The sequence below is a fragment of the Polyodon spathula genome, chromosome 4, assembly GCF_017654505.1.
Source record: "Polyodon spathula isolate WHYD16114869_AA chromosome 4, ASM1765450v1, whole genome shotgun sequence".
Lineage (NCBI taxonomy): Eukaryota > Metazoa > Chordata > Actinopteri > Acipenseriformes > Polyodontidae > Polyodon > Polyodon spathula.
The window spans coordinates 97,357,322-97,381,296 of NC_054537.1; the positions used below are offsets into that span (position 1 = coordinate 97,357,322).

The 23,975-nt window shown below is 41.5% G+C and overlaps 1 protein-coding gene across 2 annotated transcripts; it reads left to right on the forward strand.

Annotated features, from left to right (window-relative positions):
* The first annotated feature begins 323 nt into the window (after positions 1-323).
* On the forward strand, positions 324-23,272 carry LOC121315197 (epiplakin-like). 2 transcript variants are annotated; one of them, XR_005950211.1, is made up of 2 exons: positions 324-544; positions 5,015-5,276. XR_005950211.1 is itself a non-coding variant. In XM_041249262.1 (2 exons), exon 2 carries the CDS (start codon positions 11,112-11,114, stop codon positions 22,122-22,124), a length of 11,013 nt encoding a protein of 3,670 aa, XP_041105196.1. In that variant the 5' UTR covers positions 442-544; positions 11,069-11,111; the 3' UTR covers positions 22,125-23,272. The 2 variants fall into 2 exon arrangements, 1 of the variants encoding a protein (XP_041105196.1); XM_041249262.1 differs by lacking the exon at positions 5,015-5,276 and adding an exon at positions 11,069-23,272 and having other exon boundaries at positions 442-544.
* Positions 23,273-23,975: the final 703 nt, after the last annotated feature.

Consider the following 23,975-nt stretch of genomic DNA (forward strand, 5'->3'; position numbering starts at 1 on the left):
CAGTGCAAATAATTGTGGATGCAAAGTTCATACTGCATTGCAGCCAGGCAATTATATTGCATTGCGCCCTATGTAAGCTTAAGAGCAATACATGCACATATAATGATCTGCAATGTTGATAGTGAGGGTCTCAGTCAGCGCATTGGTCTCTTTAGCGGCCGCACCTGCAGCCCAGAGGTGACAGAGTTAGGAGTACAGAGAGCAGTAGGCACTGTATGATGTTTGTGGGGCACGAAAAAAAAAAAAAGTATGGCAGAGGAAGGGCAGCAAAGTCCTCTTGGCACACAAAAAAGAAAAGAAAAGTTTTCTGAGGAGCTGAGAGTTCTTACGGCTGAGGACACTCAGGATAGCAGCTGATTGGTGGCAAAAGTTGAAATAGCAGCGGGGGTGGGGATGGGGGTGGAGTGGAGTCTTTCAATATTAAAGCACATTGCACACAGCCCTGCAGCAACGCCACAGCTTCTTCAAGTTTCTCCGGAAGCACTGAGACAGACGTCTGTAGTGGGAAAGCCTGAGAGTGCACAGCCCCACTCATCTCTTAAAGGTATGTTGTTATATTTATATGCCATTTCTACCACTCTCTTAAAAACTGACTCCAAAAAACTGAAAACTGACTCCAACCCATCCACCCAGGACTCTTCTGTGCCCATCAAGTGATTTATTGTATAAGGGTTAGAATAATTGAAATACTATAGAGTTTAATCAGTTCTATTGTCTGGTCTTGTTTACTATATATTCTGCTTAAAAACGTACCTGACGGCTGCATGTTCCTGCTTACTGTGTCAAATTGAAGCACATTTCTTTTCAATAACTAGAATTCAAAATTACAGGAATTTACTGTCTTTCTAACATATTTATGGTTAAGTAGTTAGTTTGTCTTTTATGTTTTGTGTTATATCTATACACACACACACACACAGCAGCATGCAAATTCATTAGAATTTGTAATCTATATCCTACCTGTATGAAAACCTCTGGGTGTGAGAAGTTCAATTTTCAGTCAGCAATCAATGAAAATATTAGACTACTTTGTGCTTTAATTATGCATCTTAAACAACTTCAAAAAGGTTGCATGCATTTTACCATTTGTGACTATGTGTAGGGTCCTATGAGTGATTTTTATCTAATTCTATTGAAAAATAGTATTGTTGACTTTGTGTGTGTGTGTGTGTTTGTTTTTTTTTTTGTGCAGTGTGGGGTGCACCAAAGCAAACAGATTGACAGGGAGCCGAGTAGGAGATTTCATTTTGAACTTGATGAAATGCCCATTGGTTTCACTACCAGAAATCTTATGTGTGTGAACATTGGATCGTATTGTTCAAAGTGACTGTACAGTAACAGCAGTCTGTGTGAGGAGTACTTTTAGTGTTTTAATACAGATGATAAAAATAGTCTAAAACAAGTAATAATATAACAAGTAATAGAAGAAATAATATAATGAGTAATATAACAAGTAACATAACAAGTAATATAACAAGTAATATAACAAGTAATTTAACAGGTAATATAACAAGTAATATAACAAGTAATATAACAAGTAATTAAACAGGTAATATAACAAGTAATATAACGAGTAATATAACAAGTAACATAACAAGTAATTTAACGAGTAATATAATGAGTAACATAATGAGTAACATAACAAGTAATATAACAATATAACAAGTAATATAACAAGTAATATAACAAGTAATATAACAAGTAACATAACAAGTAATATAACAAGTAATATAACAAGTAATATAGTAACATAACAAGTAACATAACAAGTAAACATAACAAGTAATATAACAAGTAATATAACAAGTAATATAACAAGTAATATAACAAGTAACATAACAAGTAATTTAACAAGTAATATAACGAGTAATATAACAAGTAATATAACAAGTAATATAACAAGTAACATAACAAGTAATATAACAAGTAACATAACAAGTAATATAACAAGTAATATAACAAGTAACATAACAAGTAATATAACAAGTAATATAACAAGTAATATAACAAGTAACATAACAAGTAATATAACAAGTAATATAACAAGTAACATAACAAGTAATATAACAAGTAACAAGTAATATAACAAGTAATATAACAAGTAATATAACGAGTAATATAACAAGTAACATAACAAGAAACATAACAAGTAATATAACAAGTAAATAACATAACAAGTAATATAACAAGTAATATAACAAGTAATATAACAAGTAATATAACAAGTAATATAACAAGTAACATAACAAGTAATATAACAAGTAATATAACAAGTAACATAACAAGTAATATAACAAGTAATATAACAAGTAATATAACAAGTAATATAACGAGTAATATAACAAGTAACATAACAAGTAACATAACAAGTAATATAACAAGTAATATAACAAGTAATATAACAAGTAATATAACAAGTAACATAACAAGTAATATAACAAGTAATATAACATAACAATAATATAACAAGTAATATAACAAGTAATATAACAAGTAATATAACAAGTAACAAGTAATATAACAAGTAATATAACAAGTAATATAACAAGTAATATAACAAGTAATATAACAAGTAATATAACAAGTAATATAACAAGTAATATAACAAGTAATAACAAGTAACATAACAAGTAATATAACAAGTAACATAACAAGTAATATAACAAGTAATATAACAAGTAATATAACAAGTAATATAACAAGTAATATAACATAACAAGTAATATAACAAGTAATATAACAACAAGTAATAACAAGTAATATAACAAGTAATATAACAAGTAATATAACAAGTAATATAACAAGTAATATAACAAGTAACGAGTAATATAACAAGTAATATAACAAGTAACAGGTAATATAACAAGTAATATAACAAGTAATATAACAGGTAAATAACAAGTAATATAACAAGTAATATAACAGAGTAATATAACAAGTAATATAACAAGTAATTTAACAGGTAATATAACGAGTAATATAACAAGTAATATATCGAGTAATATAACGTCATTATATAACAACATTATTTAACTTTTTTTCTGAAGAAAACGAATAACGAGTAATAAGTAAGTTTTTATCAGTAACATGCCCAACTCTCTGGCTTCTATACATAGCTGAGCACACATATGTTTATTTCCCTTTAACTCCACACCCAACCCTTTACTGTCTCTGAGATTGAAACATTGATTCTCATAGTGCTTTATCTTTAACACTTTATTGAGGTCTCAAGACTTATGGTCTAGTTAGTTTGAAATGTTTTTATTACAGTTTAAAAAGTCTGAGTTAAAGTAAACCGAATCTATTATTCAAGAGAAGTCTGTCCATTTCCAGTGTAAAAACAGTACTGTACCTCAAAAAGGGACATGGAGAAGTGTTGTAATAACGATTGTGTTAAAATGTAATGAATCCTGCATCTCACTATGGTTATGATCAGGCATTTGTAATGCATACTGCAAATAATTGCATGAAGATATCTTCCAGTGAATTCACTCAAACAACCCAAACAGATGAGTATAGCTTTGAAATTGTGGAAAAAAAATACAACTAATTTTGCAAGCTGAGGGTTTTTCCTTTGTTGCCTTTCAGTACTCTTAAAATGTGAGTTGGAGATTACTGGATAGTTCAACAGCAAGGAGAGCAAAGGGCAGTCCCATAGTGCACACCCAGGCTCTACACAGCAGGCTCAGGCAACAACTCCCTCCAAAGAGATACAGTCATTTCGTTTTTAAAAGGTCATGTTCATTTAAACTTTGCCACGATAAATGTTTGAGATTGTGCATTCTCTATAGCAGGCAACGCCAGGTAGCTTTAACTGAACCTGAGCTGAAAGTAAAGAACCTCAGCTGGTGATATTAGCAGGCATGCCTGCAGTGAGCAGAATAATTGCTAATTGTTTGTTTCAGTTGCACAACCCCCCCCCCCCCCCCCCACACACACACACACCTTACCCGCTGCTATTACCTGTCGAGCAAGTCTTCTGAACGCTCCATTGCAAAAAGCAGCAACATTCCTCGCAGGACATCATGTATAGACTTGGACTGAGAGATGATGTGTCCGAGAGGTGATTTGTACTTTCATACTCAGTGATTACACTGTGTAACAAAAAAACATTTTTTTTTTTTTGTTCCTGGGTAGTAAGTGTTATTTCCTAATTGCTTATGCCTCAAAAGTATAGAAAATGGCTATTATTGCCCACAAACTTTGCTTTTGTGACCAGGACAGTGATATTTCAAAATATCACTATTTCTAATGGGAAAACGGGCAAATGTGTGTCTTTTCGTTCACATAAAGTCAGAAAAAAACAACATATGAATCCAAATTAACATGTATTTATACTAAAGTAATACAAAGATGACTGCAAAAGATTTAGAAGTGAGTAGTTTTTCGAGATTTACAATTATTCTGTAAATATTAGGATATAACACTTACTACCCAGGAACAAAAATTGTGTTACATAGTGTCATCAGCATGTCTGCTGGGAAACCTGAGTGTTAACCTGAGAGGTGTTGTGTGGGAGAGGTGATTTTTATTTTTTCCCCAGTATCTTCAACTCAGCTGTATTATTATTTACTTATATTGAGAGAACCGACAAAACTCAGCAGGGACCTTCTTCAGAATAAGTTTTGTAGTGCATTGTGACGGAAACATGAGTTCTGGTGATGAATCTTCCTCCCGACCTGTGAGGGCGCTAAAGAACGGGACGAGAAGTATCTGGAAGGGCTGGTCTGACAGTTCGTTTGCCGGTCAGGGAAGTGGGTCAGCCTGGAAAGAAGCGAGACTCTGTTGCAAGACCGTATTGACCTGAAAGGTAAACGAGGGGCAGCTGCAAGTAATAAGGCAGCTGCAACCGTTTACCTAGATATCATGCGGGATTACATATAGTGGCCAGGGTAACGCTGATCGTTTGGGTAAATGAGTGGAGGGCAAAGGAGCGAGAGAGGAGTTCTCAGGAAATACAATAAATACGTGTTCTCTGTGTTTTATTAAACTGTTTGTGTTTTGTTCACTATAGACAGTTAAAGCACGTCTCCGGAGCTGTCGAAAAAGGGTCAGCACTATCCGGAGCACCACAGCACTTCACACAAACCTGTGTCCACACCGAGCACCTGCATGTCTGCACGCACCCAGGACTGGTGACCGCGTCTTGCGTTTTTGTTCGGGACTGTGCCCAGTTTTTGTTATCCCCGCGCTATCCACATTGTTGTGTATAGCCGGGGAGTTATTATTTATCGGTCAAGACCTGGAGTACAAATTAAAGCACTTTGTTCACTGAATCACTGTTGTCTGTTCATCACTCCTGCACCGCATCGCCGCTACGTCTGTTCCCCTTACCAACCACTTTGCTACATGCATGTATCATAATCTAAGGGTACATCGAGTCTGTCTTTATAAAGAACAGTTTATCCAAATGTGATGAAACATTCTTTAGCACAGGTTGTTCATATTCTCATAGTAAGGAAGTCCATGGAGCTGTGTGTCACACTATGCTTTTGCATACAGAAGCTATAATTTAATGACATGTAGAGTATGCAGGGTAAGCCTTTGGAGTGCCTGCTTTTTAAAAGAACAATGCCAGATGTGTGCATGATACTATCACCTGACATATCACCTGATATGTGTTTTGAATTTGAATGACACTAAATTTGTGTCTTGCATTATATCGATACAGGATTTTGCGATTTATAAAGCCGGTTTGCATTGCTCAGCCTGTCTTTCGATACAGGATTTTGTGATTTATAAAGCCGGTTTGCATTGCTCAGCCTGTCTTTCGATACAGGATTTTGTGATTTATAAAGCCGGTTTGCATAGCTCAGCCTGTCTTTCGATACAGGATTTTGCAATTTATAAAGCCGGTTTGTATTGCTCAGCCTGTCTTTCGATACAGGATTTGGGGATTTATAAAGCCAGTTTCCATTGCTTTGGAGCATGTGTACCATATCATCTGTAATAGTTATTTTAGAGTCATTGCTTAAAATAACAGTAAGGGTTGTTACTAAGACCAGATCAGGTACTGTGTCTTTTCTTAAAAACAAATTAACCCAATGAGGTTTTCTGAAGGGTCAGTAATGTAAATCAGTGCTACCCCTGAGGCAGGCATCCCATCTGAGCTGTAATTCTGAGTTATTTCTTTAAATGACTTTTAGACTGAATCTGATAAGCCAACGCCATGCCTACATCCTCAACAGGGTAGTCCGTATGACTTTCTCACTGCGGCATAGAATTCGGATGGGTGGGGGGGTCTGTTCAGTTGCTGAGCATCGTATTTGTTTCCATAAGCAAGTTGAATTTCTTTGAATTTTAGGAAGTCAGAATTTTTATAACGACTTTCATGTGTGTAGCGTCTTTGTTTTGTAGTATATTTTGTAATTCCTTTTTTGTTATGTCACAAAATTGCTGTTCAGTGGGTCTGTCAGTAATGCTGTTTTGTTGGGGAGTAGAGGAAGCATGTTCAGCGAGATGGCCCTGTCATGGGTCCATAGTTGGATATGTGTTCGGTCATGTGATGAGGCTTTAACTAATCACATACCAGAATCTCTAAAGGCTGATTCCATATATATATATATATATATATATATATATATATATATATATATATATATATATATATAGGTCAGCACGGGTACCTGAAAACCCGAGTACCCGTCGGGTTTTAAATTACGACCCAGGTTCTTTTAACTACCCCGGAATCGATTATTAATTTGAAAATTGAATGTAGAAAATGTAGAAAATGTGACAATGCAGTTGTAAGCACAGGTCTCAGGCCAGCGTAATAAAGACAACGTTAAAACAAGCTTTACATTAAATAAAATAACAATAAGAGGTTGATATTTTTCCAAGCCGTGTTATAAATATATATACACAGTTGTACTTGAAAGTTTACATGACCAATGGAAATGTATAATTTCTAGAAATTTCTCAAAAATAAAGAATTTTAGGAAAAATCTTTTGAAGCAAAAGTTTTGCTTTTGTGGATGAGCGAAAAAAGTTTCAAGAAATAGATGCCTACACAAAAAGAGCCCATAATGTCAAAGTGAAAAATAAAATCTACAAATTGTTATAAATTAATTACAAATATAAAACAGAAAATAATTGATTGCATAAGTATTCACCCCCATCAATCAATATTTGGTAGAGGCACCTTTGGCAGCAATTACAGCCATGAGTCTATTTGGATAAGTCTCTACCAGCTTTGCACATCTGGACACTGCAATTTTTGCACGTTCTTCTTTGCAAAATTGCTCAAGCTCTGTCAAGTTGGATGGGGACCGATGTGAACAGCAATTTACAATGCTTTCTACATATTCTCAATTGGATTGAAGTCCGGGCTTTGACTGGCCATTCCAGGACATTGACCTTTTTGTTTTTAAGCCACTCCAGTGTGGCTTTGGCTGTATGTTTGAGGTCATTGTCCTGCTGGAAGATGAATCTTCTCCTAAGTCCCAGGTCTCTTGCAGACTTCAGCAGGTTTTCCTCCAGGATTTCTCTGTACTTTGCTGCATCCATTTTGCCCTCTATCTTCATGAGCATTCCAGGTCCTGACACAGAGAAGCATCCCCATAGCATGATGCTGCCACCGGCATGCTCACGGTAGGGATGGTGTTCTCAGAATGATATGCGGTGTTAGGCTTGCGCCAAACATAGCTCTTAATGTTGAGGCCAAAAAGCTCTATTTTGATCTCATCAGACCATAGAATCTTCCACTCGGTCTCAGAGTCTCCCACATGCCTTCTGGCAAACTGTAGCTGAGATTTGATGATTTCAGTTTTTTTCAAGTTTTTCTGAGCTTTCTTTTTGCCACTCTCCCATAAAGGCCAGTTTTGTGAAGCACCCGGGCTATTGTTGCCATATGCACAGTGTCTCCCAGCTCAGCCGTGGGAGACTGTAACTCCTTTAGAGTTTCCATAGGCCTCTTGGAGGTCCTCAGTTTTTGAGGATGGTCTGTTCTAGACAGATTCACAGTTGTGTCATATTCTCTCCATTTCTTAATAATGGACTTTACTGTGCACCGGGGGATATTCAATGCCTTGGAAATGTTCTTATATCCTACACCTGATTGATTCTTTTAAAGAACCTTATTCTGGATTTGCTTTGAATGTTCCTTTGTCTTCATGATGTAGTTTTTGTTAGGAAATGTACTAACCAACTGTGGGACCTCCCAGAGACAGGTGTATTTAACCTGAAATCATGTGAAACACCTTAATTGCACACAAGTAGACTCCATTCAACTAATTATGTGACTTCTATGTGAATACTAATGCAATCAATTATTTACTGTTTTATATTTGTAATTAATTTAGGACAATTTATAGATTTTATTTTTCACTTTGACATTATGGACTCTTTTTGTATTGATCAGTGGCAAAAACTCCTAATTAAATCAATTTTGATTCCATGTTGTAACACAATAAAATGTGGAAAAGTCCAAGGCAGGTGAGTACTTTTGAGAGCTGCTGTATGCAGTGGTTTGCAGACGTATTCACCCCCCCCTGCGTAGTTTTCACATTTTGTTGGCACCTGAGCGTACTCCCCAACACTTTGAAATTAGACTTTACATGTAGAATCTACACAAACTACTCCACATTGATAAAGTTAAAAAATGCACATAAAATATAAAGAATTAAGATTTACAGAGAAAAATAGATTAATCTCAGTTGCATAAGTATTCAACCCCTTTGCCACTGCAGGCCCTGATTTGTTTGAAAGGTCACAAAATTAGTGAAATGGTTTCAGTCTGTGTGTGCTCAAAGTGGTTTAACTTTTAAATAATTTTGCTCAGGTATATAAAGACTTTCAAGCTGCAGCTCACATAGTGATCCAACAAAGCAACCACGAAGACCAAGGAGCTTTTGAAATAAGTCAGGGATAAAGTGGTAGAGAGGCACAGAGCAGGAGAAGGGTACAAGAAAATTTCAAAGGCGCTGATTATCCCTCTCAGCACAGTGAAGTTCATCATTAAGAAGTGGAAGATGCATCATACCACCCAAACACTATCCAGATCAGGTCACCCTCCCAAACTGAGCAGCCAGGCAAGTGGGAAACTGGTTCAGGATGTCAACAATGACCTTAAGAGATCTGCAAAGTTCTGTGTCTGAGATGGGAGGCAGTGTTCACACATCAACAATAAGCCAGTCCCAACTTCTGGCCTGTATGGACGGGTGGCAAGAAAAAAGCTATTACTGAAAAAGCCTCATCTTAAAGCATGTATGGAGTTTACAAAAAAGCATGTAGATGATACTTCAGACATGTGGAAAAAAGGTTTTGTGATCAGATGAGACAAAAATTAAACTTTTCAGTCTAAATTCCAAGCATTACATCAGGTGCAAGCCCTACACGGCACATCACCCAGGCAACACCATCCCAACTGTCAAGCATAGTGATGGCAGCATCATGTTATGGGGAAGCTTGTCAGGACAGAGGGGAAAATGGATGGTGCAAAGTACAGATGACTCTCTGAGGAACACCAGTTTGAGTACGCCAAGACAAACTGGGGAGGATAATGACCCGAAGCACAAAGCCAAAGCCACACTGGAGTGGTTGAACAAGAAGAGCATTAAAGTTCTTGAGCGGCCCAGTCAAAGTTCTGACTTGAATCCAATCGAAAATGTATGGTGAGACTTGAAGATTGCAGTCCATCGACAATCCCCAAAAAACTTATTAGAACTGGAGCAATTTTCCTGTGAAGAATGGGCAAAGATTTCACCATCCTACTGTGCATAGCTAGCAGAGACCTATCCAAAAAGACTCATAGCAGTAATTGCTGCAAAATGTGCTTCTACCAAGTACTGACTTAAGGGGCTGAATACTAATGCAACCAGCTAATTTCGTTTTATACACTTTCTTTGCAAGTTTTGCTGACATTTATCCAACTCCTATAACAGTGTTCAGTTTAACCACTACAGCTTTGAATAAAAAAAGTTTGAAAAACTGTGCATACATTATTTGTTGTGTCAGTGCCTCAGAGTTTCATGCATTTAAATGAGGACTTTTTGGAAGCACTTTTGGCAGCAATTACAGCTGTGAATCTATTGGGATAGGTCTCTACCAACTTTGCACACCTAGATTTGGCAATATTAAACCATTCTTCTTTACAAAACTGTTCAAGCTCTGTCAAGTTGCTTGGGGAGCGTTGATGAACAGCAATCTTCAAGTTATGCCACAAATTTTCGATTGGATTTAGGTCAGGGCTCTGTCTGGGCCACTCAAGGACATTTACCTTTTTGTTCCTTAGCCACTCCAGTGTAGCTTTGGCTGTGTGCTTTGGGTCATTGTCATGCTGAAAGATGAACTTCCGTCCCAGTTACAGCTTTCTTGCAGAGAGCAGCAAGTTTTCCTCAAGGATTTTTCTATACTTTGCTGCATTCATTTTCCCTTCTATCCTGACAAGTGCCCAAGTCTCTGCTGATGAGAAACATCCCCATAACATGATGCTGCCACCACCATGCTTCACAGTAGGGATGGTGTTCTTTGGGTGAGGCACTGTGTTAAATTTGCACCAAACATAACGCTTTGCATTTAGGCCAAAAAGTTTTAATTTTAGTTTCGTCAGACCACAAAACTTTTTTGTCATATGGTTACAGAATCTCCTGAATGTTTCAAATGGTATTCAAGGTGGGCTTTCTTGAGTAAAATACAGGCCAGATTTGTGGGATATTGTTGTCACATGCACACTTTGACCAGTCTTGGCCATAAAAGCATGTAGCTCTTGCAAAGTTGCCATTGGCCTCTCGGTAGCCTCTTTGATCAGTCTCCTTCTTGCTCGGTCATACAGTTTGGAGGAACAGCCGGATCTTGGCAGGGTCTTGGTGGTGCCACACACCTTCCACTTCTTAATAATCATCTTGACCGTGCTACAAAGAATATTCAAGGCCTAAGATATTTTTTTTATACCCATCCCGATCTGTGCCTTTCAAAAACTTTGTCCCAGAGTTCTTTTGAAAGCAGCTTGGTGCTCATGGTTGACTCTTTGCTTTGAAATGCACTACCAAGCAGAGGGAACCTTTAGGAACTGCTGCATTTATATAAAATGGATGTTTCTAATGTTATCCATCTTTTTGTTTAATTGCAGAACAATAAAAACAGTACACCACATTTCTGAACTAAAGGAGACAATGGCAAACCAAGAAAAGTGCGATACTCATCAGACAGGCATCATGAGTGAAGAGCAAAACAGCAATGGAGAGCCTGTTTTAAATCCAAAATTCCAAGGTCTCAGAAGACGGGTCACAGCCAGTCAGCTCTTAGAGGCTGAAATCATTGAGAAGGAGCTGTTTGATCAACTGAAACAAGGAACGGTGACTTTTGAAGGTGTTAACAAAATGGAATCAGTGCAGAAGTACCTGCAAGGAACCAACAGCATTGCAGGAGTGCTGGTGCAGTCCTCCACAGAGAAGATGAGTATCTACCAGGCCATGAGGAAGGGGATTCTGAGACCAGGCACTGCACTGGTTCTCCTGGAAGCCCAGGCTGCAACTGGATTTCTCATTGACCCAGTGAAGAATAAAAAGCTGTCTGTAGAACAAGCAGTGGCTGAAGGACTGGTGGGCACAGAACTGAAGCAGAAACTCTTGTCAGCAGAGAGGGCTGTCACTGGGTACACTGATCCTTACACTAAGAACACAATCTCCTTGTTCCAAGCAATGAAAAAAGATCTGATAGTAAAGGACCATGGGATACGCCTGCTGGAAGCTCAGATCGCCACTGGGGGCATCATTGACCCGATCAACAGCCACCGTGTGCCTGTGGAGGTGGCCTACAAGCGGGGATACTTTGATAAAGAAATGAGTCTGATTCTCTCCGACCCAAGCGATGACACCAAAGGGTTTTTCGACCCCAACACCCACGAGAATCTCACCTACTTGCAGCTGCTGGAGCGGGGTGTAAAAGACCCAGAAACTGGACTCTGCTTACTTAGCCTGGTTAAGAAAGGAGAACGGTATGTTTACAATGATGAGCAAACGCAGAGTGCCCTCAAGTCAGCTACAACCAACAGGGTAGCAGGGAAGTTCAAGGGCCAGACAGTTTCGATCTGGGAACTGCTCTATTCTGAATACATCACCGAGGAGAAAAGGAGAGAGCTTCTGCAGCAGTACAAGTCGGGAAGTTTGACAATTCAGCAATTCACAGAGATCATCGTTACCATGGTTGAGCAGAGTATTAAAACAACAACAACAACAACTACAACCACAACAACAACCATAAAAACAGAAACCGACTCCAAATTCCAAGGTCTCAGAAGACAGGTCACAGCCAGTCAGCTCTTAGAGGCTGAAATCATTGAGAAGGAGCTGTTTGATCAACTGAAACAAGGAACGGTGACATTTGACGTAGTCAACAAAATGGAATCAGTGCAGAAGTACCTGCAAGGAACCAACAGCATTGCAGGAGTGCTGGTGCAGTCCTCCACAGAGAAGATGAGTATCTACCAGGCCATGAGGAAGGGGATTCTGAGACCAGGCACTGCACTGGTTCTCCTGGAAGCCCAGGCTGCAACTGGATTTCTCATTGACCCAGTGAAGAATAAAAAGCTGTCTGTAGAACAAGCAGTGGCTGAAGGACTGGTGGGCACCGAACTGAAAGATAAACTCTTGTCAGCAGAGAGGGCTGTCACTGGGTACACTGATCCTTACACTAAGAACACAATCTCCTTGTTCCAAGCAATGAAAAAAGATCTGATAGTAAAGGACCACGGGATACGCCTGCTGGAAGCTCAGATCGCCACTGGGGGCATCATTGACCCGATCAACAGCCACCGTGTGCCTGTGGAGGTGGCCTACAAGCGGGGATACTTTGATAAAGAAATGAGTCTGATTCTCTCCGACCCAAGCGATGACACCAAAGGGTTTTTCGACCCCAACACCCACGAGAATCTCACCTACTTGCAGCTGCTGGAGAGGGGAGTAAAAGACCCAGAAACTGGACTCTGCTTACTTAGCATGGTTAAGAAAGGAGAACGGTATGTTTACAATGATGAGCAAACGCAGAGTGCCCTCAAGTCAGCTACAACCAACAGGGTAGCAGGGAAGTTCAAGGGCCAGACAGTTTCGATCTGGGAACTGCTCTATTCTGAATACATCACCGAGGAGAAAAGGAGAGAGCTTCTGCAGCAGTACAAGTCGGGAAGTTTGACAATTCAGCAATTCACAGAGATCATCGTTACCATGGTTGAGCAGAGTATTAAAACAACAACAACAACAACTACAACCACAACAACAACCATAAAAACAGAAACCGACTCCAAATTCCAAGGTCTCAGAAGACAGGTCACAGCCAGTCAGCTCTTAGAGGCTGAAATCATTGAGAAGGAGCTGTTTGATCAACTGAAACAAGGAACGGTGACATTTGACGTAGTCAACAAAATGGAATCAGTGCAGAAGTACCTGCAAGGAACAAACAGCATTGCAGGAGTGCTGGTGCAGTCCTCCACAGAGAAGATGAGTATCTACCAGGCCATGAGGAAGGGGATTCTGAGACCAGGCACTGCACTGGTTCTCCTGGAAGCCCAGGCTGCAACTGGATTTCTCATTGACCCAGTGAAGAATAAAAAGCTGTCTGTAGAACAAGCAGTGGCTGAAGGACTGGTGGGCACAGAACTGAAAGATAAACTCTTGTCAGCAGAGAGGGCTGTCACTGGGTACACTGATCCTTACACTAAGAACACAATCTCCTTGTTCCAAGCAATGAAAAAAGATCTGATAGTAAAGGACCATGGGATACGCCTGCTGGAAGCTCAGATCGCCACTGGGGGCATCATTGACCCGATCAACAGCCACCGTGTGCCTGTGGAGGTGGCCTACAAGCGGGGATACTTTGATAAAGAAATGAGTCTGATTCTCTCCGACCCAAGCGATGACACCAAAGGGTTTTTCGACCCCAACACCCACGAGAATCTCACCTACTTGCAGCTGCTGGAGAGGGGTGTAAAAGACCCAGAAACTGGACTCTGCTTACTTAGCCTGGTTAAGAAAGGAGAACGGTATGTTTACAATGATGAGCAAACGCAGAGTGCCCTCAAGTCAGCTACAACCAACAGGGTAGCAGGGAAGTTCAAGGGCCAGACAGTTTCGATCTGGGAACTGCTCTATTCTGAATACATCACCGAGGAGAAAAGGAGAGAGCTTCTGCAGCAGTACAAGTCGGGAAGTTTGACAATTCAGCAATTCACAGAGATCATCGTTACCATGGTTGAGCAGAGTATTAAAACAACAACAACAACAACTACAACCACAACAACAACCATAAAAACAGAAACCGACTCCAAATTCCAAGGTCTCAGAAGACAGGTCACAGCCAGTCAGCTCTTAGAGGCTGAAATCATTGAGAAGGAGCTGTTTGATCAACTGAAACAAGGAACGGTGACATTTGACGTAGTCAACAAAATGGAATCAGTGCAGAAGTACCTGCAAGGAACAAACAGCATTGCAGGAGTGCTGGTGCAGTCCTCCACAGAGAAGATGAGTATCTACCAGGCCATGAGGAAGGGGATTCTGAGACCAGGCACTGCACTGGTTCTCCTGGAAGCCCAGGCTGCAACTGGATTTCTCATTGACCCAGTGAAGAATAAAAAGCTGTCTGTAGAACAAGCAGTGGCTGAAGGACTGGTGGGCACCGAACTGAAAGATAAACTCTTGTCAGCAGAGAGGGCTGTCACTGGGTACACTGATCCTTACACTAAGAACACAATCTCCTTGTTCCAAGCAATGAAAAAAGATCTGATAGTAAAGGACCACGGGATACGCCTGCTGGAAGCTCAGATCGCCACTGGGGGCATCATTGACCCGATAAACAGCCACCGTGTGCCTGTGGAGGTGGCCTACAAGCGGGGATACTTTGATAAAGAAATGAGTCTGATTCTCTCCGACCCAAGCGATGACACCAAAGGGTTTTTCGACCCCAACACCCACGAGAATCTCACCTACTTGCAGCTGCTGGAGAGGGGTGTAAAAGACCCAGAAACTGGACTCTGCTTACTTAGCCTGGTTAAGAAAGGAGAACGGTATGTTTACAATGATGAGCAAACGCAGAGTGCCCTCAAGTCAGCTACAACCAACAGGGTAGCAGGGAAGTTCAAGGGCCAGACAGTTTCGATCTGGGAACTGCTCTATTCTGAATACATCACCGAGGAGAAAAGGAGAGAGCTTCTGCAGCAGTACAAGTCGGGAAGTTTGACAATTCAGCAATTCACAGAGATCATCATTACCATGGTTGAGCAGAGTATTAAAACAACAACAACAACAACTACAACCACAACAACAACCATAAAAACAGAAACCGACTCCAAATTCCAAGGTCTCAGAAGACAGGTCACAGCCAGTCAGCTCTTAGAGGCTGAAATCATTGAGAAGGAGCTGTTTGATCAACTGAAACAAGGAACGGTGACATTTGACGTAGTCAACAAAATGGAATCAGTGCAGAAGTACCTGCAAGGAACAAACAGCATTGCAGGAGTGCTGGTGCAGTCCTCCACAGAGAAGATGAGTATCTACCAGGCCATGAGGAAGGGGATTCTGAGACCAGGCACTGCACTGGTTCTCCTGGAAGCCCAGGCTGCAACTGGATTTCTCATTGACCCAGTGAAGAATAAAAAGCTGTCTGTAGAACAAGCAGTGGCTGAAGGACTGGTGGGCACCGAACTGAAAGATAAACTCTTGTCAGCAGAGAGGGCTGTCACTGGGTACACTGATCCTTACACTAAGAACACAATCTCCTTGTTCCAAGCAATGAAAAAAGATCTGATAGTAAAGGACCACGGGATACGCCTGCTGGAAGCTCAGATCGCCACTGGGGGCATCATTGACCCGATAAACAGCCACCGTGTGCCTGTGGAGGTGGCCTACAAGCGGGGATACTTTGATAAAGAAATGAGTCTGATTCTCTCCGACCCAAGCGATGACACCAAAGGGTTTTTCGACCCCAACACCCACGAGAATCTCACCTACTTGCAGCTGCTGGAGAGGGGTGTAAAAGACCCAGAAACTGGACTCTGCTTACTTAGCATGGTTAAGAAAGGAGAACGGTATGTTTACAACGATGAGCAAACGCAGAGTGCCCTCAAGTCAGCTACAACCAACAGGGTAGCAGGGAAGTTCAAGGGCCAGACAGTTTCGATCTGGGAACTGCTCTATTCTGAATACATCACCGAGGAGAAAAGGAGAGAGCTTCTGCAGCAGTACAAGTCGGGAAGTTTGACAATTCAGCAATTCACAGAGATCATCGTTACCATGGTTGAGCAGAGTATTAAAACAACAACAACAACAACTACAACCACAACAACAACCATAAAAACAGAAACCGACTCCAAATTCCAAGGTCTCAGAAGACAGGTCACAGCCAGTCAGCTCTTAGAGGCTGAAATCATTGAGAAGGAGCTGTTTGATCAACTGAAACAAGGAACGGTGACATTTGACGTAGTCAACAAAATGGAATCAGTGCAGAAGTACCTGCAAGGAACAAACAGCATTGCAGGAGTGCTGGTGCAGTCCTCCACAGAGAAGATGAGTATCTACCAGGCCATGAGGAAGGGGATTCTGAGACCAGGCACTGCACTGGTTCTCCTGGAAGCCCAGGCTGCAACTGGATTTCTCATTGACCCAGTGAAGAATAAAAAGCTGTCTGTAGAACAAGCAGTGGCTGAAGGACTGGTGGGCACAGAACTGAAAGATAAACTCTTGTCAGCAGAGAGGGCTGTCACTGGGTACACTGATCCTTACACTAAGAACACAATCTCCTTGTTCCAAGCAATGAAAAAAGATCTGATAGTAAAGGACCACGGGATACGCCTGCTGGAAGCTCAGATCGCCACTGGGGGCATCATTGACCCGATAAACAGCCACCGTGTGCCTGTGGAGGTGGCCTACAAGCGGGGATACTTTGATAAAGAAATGAGTCTGATTCTCTCCGACCCAAGCGATGACACCAAAGGGTTTTTCGACCCCAACACCCACGAGAATCTCACCTACTTGCAGCTGCTGGAGAGGGGTGTAAAAGACCCAGAAACTGGACTCTGCTTACTTAGCATGGTTAAGAAAGGAGAACGGTATGTTTACAATGATGAGCAAACGCAGAGTGCCCTCAAGTCAGCTACAACCAACAGGGTAGCAGGGAAGTTCAAGGGCCAGACAGTTTCGATCTGGGAACTGCTCTATTCTGAATACATCACCGAGGAGAAAAGGAGAGAGCTTCTGCAGCAGTACAAGTCGGGAAGTTTGACAATTCAGCAATTCACAGAGATCATCGTTACCATGGTTGAGCAGAGTATTAAAACAACAACAACAACAACTACAACCACAACAACAACCATAAAAACAGAAACCGACTCCAAATTCCAAGGTCTCAGAAGACAGGTCACAGCCAGTCAGCTCTTAGAGGCTGAAATCATTGAGAAGGAGCTGTTTGATCAACTGAAACAAGGAACGGTGACATTTGACGTAGTCAACAAAATGGAATCAGTGCAGAAGTACCTGCAAGGAACAAACAGCATTGCAGGAGTGCTGGTGCAGTCCTCCACAGAGAAGATGAGTATCTACCAGGCCATGAGGAAGGGGATTCTGAGACCAGGCACTGCACTGGTTCTCCTGGAAGCCCAGGCTGCAACTGGATTTCTCATTGACCCAGTGAAGAATAAAAAGCTGTCTGTAGAACAAGCAGTGGCTGAAGGACTGGTGGGCACAGAACTGAAAGATAAACTCTTGTCAGCAGAGAGGGCTGTCACTGGGTACACTGATCCTTACACTAAGAACACAATCTCCTTGTTCCAAGCAATGAAAAAAGATCTGATAGTAAAGGACCACGGGATACGCCTGCTGGAAGCTCAGATCGCCACTGGGGGCATCATTGACCCGATAAACAGCCACCGTGTGCCTGTGGAGGTGGCCTACAAGCGGGGATACTTTGATAAAGAAATGAGTCTGATTCTCTCCGACCCAAGCGATGACACCAAAGGGTTTTTCGACCCCAACACCCACGAGAATCTCACCTACTTGCAGCTGCTGGAGAGGGGTGTAAAAGACCCAGAAACTGGACTCTGCTTACTTAGCCTGGTTAAGAAAGGAGAACGGTATGTTTACAATGATGAGCAAACGCAGAGTGCCCTCAAGTCAGCTACAACCAACAGGGTAGCAGGGAAGTTCAAGGGCCAGACAGTTTCGATCTGGGAACTGCTCTATTCTGAATACATCACCGAGGAGAAAAGGAGAGAGCTTCTGCAGCAGTACAAGTCGGGAAGTTTGACAATTCAGCAATTCACAGAGATCATCATTACCATGGTTGAGCAGAGTATTAAAACAACAACAACAACAACTACAACCACAACAACAACCATAAAAACAGAAACCGACTCCAAATTCCAAGGTCTCAGAAGACAGGTCACAGCCAGTCAGCTCTTAGAGGCTGAAATCATTGAGAAGGAGCTGTTTGATCAACTGAAACAAGGAACGGTGACATTTGACGTAGTCAACAAAATGGAATCAGTGCAGAAGTACCTGCAAGGAACAAACAGCATTGCAGGAGTGCTGGTGCAGTCCTCCACAGAGAAGATGAGTATCTACCAGGCCATGAGGAAGGGGATTCTGAGACCAGGCACTGCACTGGTTCTCCTGGAAGCCCAGGCTGCAACTGGATTTCTCATTGACCCAGTGAAGAATAAAAAGCTGTCTGTAGAACAAGCAGTGGCTGAAGGACTGGTGGGCACAGAACTGAAAGATAAACTCTTGTCAGCAGAGAGGGCTGTCACTGGGTACACTGATCCTTACACTAAGAACACAATCTCCTTGTTCCAAGCAATGAAAAAAGATCTGATAGTAAAGGACCACGGGATACGCCTGCTGGAAGCTCAGATCGCCACTGGGGGCATCATTGACCCGATAAACAGCCACCGTGTGCCTGTGGAGGTGGCCTACAAGCGGGGATACTTTGATAAAGAAATGAGTCTGATTCTCTCCGACCCAAGCGATGACACCAAAGGGTTTTTCGACCCCAACACCCACGAGAATCTCACCTACTTGCAGCTGCTGGAGAGGGGTGTAAAAGACCCAGAAACTGGACTCTGCTTACTTAGCCTGGTTAAGAAAGGAGAACGGTATGTTTACAATGATGAGCAAACGCAGAGTGCCCTCAAGTCAGCTACAACCAACAGGGTAGCAGGGAAGTTCAAGGGCCAGACAGTTTCGATCTGGGAACTGCTCTATTCTGAATACATCACCGAGGAGAAAAGGAGAGAGCTTCTGCAGCAGTACAAGTCGGGAAGTTTGACAATTCAGCAATTCACAGAGATCATCATTACCATGGTTGAGCAGAGTATTAAAACAACAACAACAACAACTACAACCACAACAACAACCATAAAAACAGAAACCGACTCCAAATTCCAAGGTCTCAGAAGACAGGTCACAGCCAGTCAGCTCTTAGAGGCTGAAATCATTGAGAAGGAGCTGTTTGATCAACTGAAACAAGGAACGGTGACATTTGACGTAGTCAACAAAATGGAATCAGTGCAGAAGTACCTGCAAGGAACCAACAGCATTGCAGGAGTGCTGGTGCAGTCCTCCACAGAGAAGATGAGTATCTACCAGGCCATGAGGAAGGGGATTCTGAGACCAGGCACTGCACTGGTTCTCCTGGAAGCCCAGGCTGCAACTGGATTTCTCATTGACCCAGTGAAGAATAAAAAGCTGTCTGTAGAACAAGCAGTGGCTGAAGGACTGGTGGGCACCGAACTGAAAGATAAACTCTTGTCAGCAGAGAGGGCTGTCACTGGGTACACTGATCCTTACACTAAGAACACAATCTCCTTGTTCCAAGCAATGAAAAAAGATCTGATAGTAAAGGACCACGGGATACGCCTGCTGGAAGCTCAGATCGCCACTGGGGGCATCATTGACCCGATAAACAGCCACCGTGTGCCTGTGGAGGTGGCCTACAAGCGGGGATACTTTGATAAAGAAATGAGTCTGATTCTCTCCGACCCAAGCGATGACACCAAAGGGTTTTTCGACCCCAACACCCACGAGAATCTCACCTACTTGCAGCTGCTGGAGAGGGGTGTAAAAGACCCAGAAACTGGACTCTGCTTACTTAGCCTGGTTAAGAAAGGAGAACGGTATGTTTACAATGATGAGCAAACGCAGAGTGCCCTCAAGTCAGCCACAACCAACAGGGTAGCAGGGAAGTTCAAGGGCCAGACAGTTTCGATCTGGGAACTGCTCTATTCTGAATACATCACCAAGGAGAAAAGGAGAGAGCTTCTGCAGCAGTACAAGTCGGGAAGTTTGACAATTCAGCAATTCACGGAGATCATCATTACCATGGTTGAGCAGAGTATTAAAACAACAACAACAACTAAAACCACAACAACAACTATAAAAACAGAAACTGACTCCAAATTCCAAGGTCTCAGAAGACAGGTCACAGCCAGTCAGCTCTTAGAGGCTGAAATCATTGAGAAGGAGCTGTTTGATCAACTGAAACAAGGAACGGTGACATTTGACGTAGTCAACAAAATGGAATCAGTGCAGAAGTACCTGCAAGGAACCAACAGCATTGCAGGAGTGCTGGTGCAGTCCTCCACAGAGAAGATGAGTATCTACCAGGCCATGAGGAAGGGGATTCTGAGACCAGGCACTGCACTGGTTCTCCTGGAAGCCCAGGCTGCAACTGGATTTCTCATTGACCCAGTGAAGAATAAAAAGCTGTCTGTAGAACAAGCAGTGGCTGAAGGACTGGTGGGCACCGAACTGAAAGATAAACTCTTGTCAGCAGAGAGGGCTGTCACTGGGTACACTGATCCTTACACTAAGAACACAATCTCCTTGTTCCAAGCAATGAAAAAAGATCTGATAGTAAAGGACCACGGGATACGCCTGCTGGAAGCTCAGATCGCCACTGGGGGCATCATTGACCCGATAAACAGCCACCGTGTGCCTGTGGAGGTGGCCTACAAGCGGGGATACTTTGATAAAGAAATGAGTCTGATTCTCTCCGACCCAAGCGATGACACCAAAGGGTTTTTCGACCCCAACACCCACGAGAATCTCACCTACTTGCAGCTGCTGGAGAGGGGTGTAAAAGACCCAGAAACTGGACTCTGCTTACTTAGCATGGTTAAGAAAGGAGAACGGTATGTTTACAACGATGAGCAAACGCAGAGTGCCCTCAAGTCAGCTACAACCAACAGGGTAGCAGGGAAGTTCAAGGGCCAGACAGTTTCGATCTGGGAACTGCTCTATTCTGAATACATCACCGAGGAGAAAAGGAGAGAGCTTCTGCAGCAGTACAAGTCGGGAAGTTTGACAATTCAGCAATTCACAGAGATCATCGTTACCATGGTTGAGCAGAGTATTAAAACAACAACAACAACAACTACAACCACAACAACAACCATAAAAACAGAAACCGACTCCAAATTCCAAGGTCTCAGAAGACAGGTCACAGCCAGTCAGCTCTTAGAGGCTGAAATCATTGAGAAGGAGCTGTTTGATCAACTGAAACAAGGAACGGTGACATTTGATGTAGTCAACAAAATGGAATCAGTGCAGAAGTACCTGCAAGGAACCAACAGCATTGCAGGAGTGCTGGTTCAGTCCTCCACAGAGAAGATGAGTATCTACCAGGCCATGAGAAAGGGGATTCTGAGACCAGGCACTGCACTGGTTCTCCTGGAAGCCCAGGCTGCAACTGGATTTCTCATTGACCCAGTGAAGAATAAAAAGCTGTCTGTAGAACAAGCAGTGGCTGAAGGACTGGTGGGCACAGAACTGAAAGATAAACTCTTGTCAGCAGAGAGGGCTGTCACTGGGTACACTGATCCTTACACTAAGAACACAATCTCCTTGTTCCAAGCAATGAAAAAAGATCTGATAGTAAAGGACCACGGGATACGCCTGCTGGAAGCTCAGATCGCCACTGGGGGCATCATTGACCCGATAAACAGCCACCGTGTGCCTGTGGAGGTGGCCTACAAGCGGGGATACTTTGATAAAGAAATGAGTCTGATTCTCTCCGACCCAAGCGATGACACCAAAGGGTTTTTCGACCCCAACACCCACGAGAATCTCACCTACTTGCAGCTGCTGGAGCGGGGTGTAAAAGACCCAGAAACCGGACTCTGCTTACTTACCTTGATGAAATAAAAAAAATTTTAAAAAAATTATTTGGAATAGAATTTAAGTTTTAAATATTATGAGAACTAGCAGGGTTTGAATTTCAACATGTCTTTCAATGCTTTCTATTTCAGAGATATTCTAAGAGTCCACTGCATTTTTCACTAGAACAACCTGTAAGGAAGTGGGTGTCAGTGACAAAAGCAGTATGAGACGCATTCTGAGTAGTTCTGTGTAAAATAAATACATAAATAAAAGTAGTGCTGGATATTTTAAATGCCGCAAGACTTTATCCTCTCGTACATGATTCTCGGCCGCTGTCTTTAAGCATTATAGAAATTCAGTACACTGCAGTAAGGAAATAGTTTTGAAAAAAAATAAAAAAAATAACAATATTAAATCTGTCTAGATGTTGATTTGCAAGCAGTGGCCCTTTAAAACATAGAAAGAAAATGGAGCGCTGGTTATAAAGCAAAGCACCTTTTTCTTCTGCTGCAGGAAAAAAAAAGTTGGAGCAATTAAATGAAAACAGTACAGAAGGTACAACACAAACAAACCACAGCAGGGAAGGGCAAGGCAAAAAAGATACATATCCGCCAAACTGGCTGATTTAACCATGGCTGGAGTTTAAAATACGCTGCTCAGTCTGCAGTCTCTATGCAACTGTAAAGTTTACTAGCCATTGTTACACCAATTCTACATTATTGAGATATTCTAGTGGCAGTACACACAAACAGCTCAGAAAAAATGGAAACTTCACGTCAAGCAATGGCAAAAGCACCAGAGAGTGCTCAGTCTCAGTGATGAACAGTTGTTAGGTCTCCTGAAAGCAGCTTGTTTCAAAGCAATACCAGTGTTCCCCCTTAAAATGTTTGAATCCCACCATTGGCTGCAGCATTGGGATAAATCTGCCCAGGACACAAAAATGAAATTCAAGCCCTGACTAGGTTTATTTTGATATTCTGATATATTTGACTTTATATTACAAAGAAATGTTCTCAAATTTGCAGTGTCTTTATAAGCTATTAAAACATATCTGCAGAAAAAAAAAAAAACTATTTTCTATTTACCATGGTGAAAATAATTGATTTAGCCCACATATTAACCTTTTTATATGGCAATAAAGATGTATTGAATTTGAAGATTTTCTAAATGTATACAATAAATTGAAAATTGTATTCCACTGTGGTTTTTCGTTTTATCTTATTTAACTTATAATTAAGCCTTTTTACATTATTTAAACAAAGTTGTAAAACCTTACTGTTTTCCCCAATATATTTTTTTACCTTTACATTGAAATTAAAACTTGAATTCTTGATAAAAAAAAGTATATATATATATCCTCCATACCACCTAGATATCACTTAAGTTATTCAGTGTTCTACTGAATTCGCTCAAGTCAAACTTGGTAAACAAATGCATTTTAATTTCCTCTGACAATGTGGGGTGCTGTATTAATTTAGTTCAACGGTTCTCAAACTTTTTTTGCTAGACCCCGTTTTTGGAAATGTTTCAGGCTGTATAACACGTATTTACTGGTTCATATTGTGTCTGTGGTCAACTCTGAGACCACTTCGGTTATGGAGACTTGCTTCCCAAGGTCTGTTCTCTTACCAGACTACTGTACTTGTAATACACTGCCACACTGTGGTAAAAGATCATACAGAGCTAAACATTATATGCACTGGACCCAGGGGCAAAGGGAAAAACACAAACAAACAACAGTGACCTTGAAAAATTCCTTTAGGTACAATAGCAATTTAAGCGTTTTTACAAACTCATGTTTGTATTTTTTTTTATTTTTTACAGGCATCTCTTCCACCCTCCTTTCTGTCACATTCTGATACAACCTTACATAACATATTGTACTGCAGAACGCAC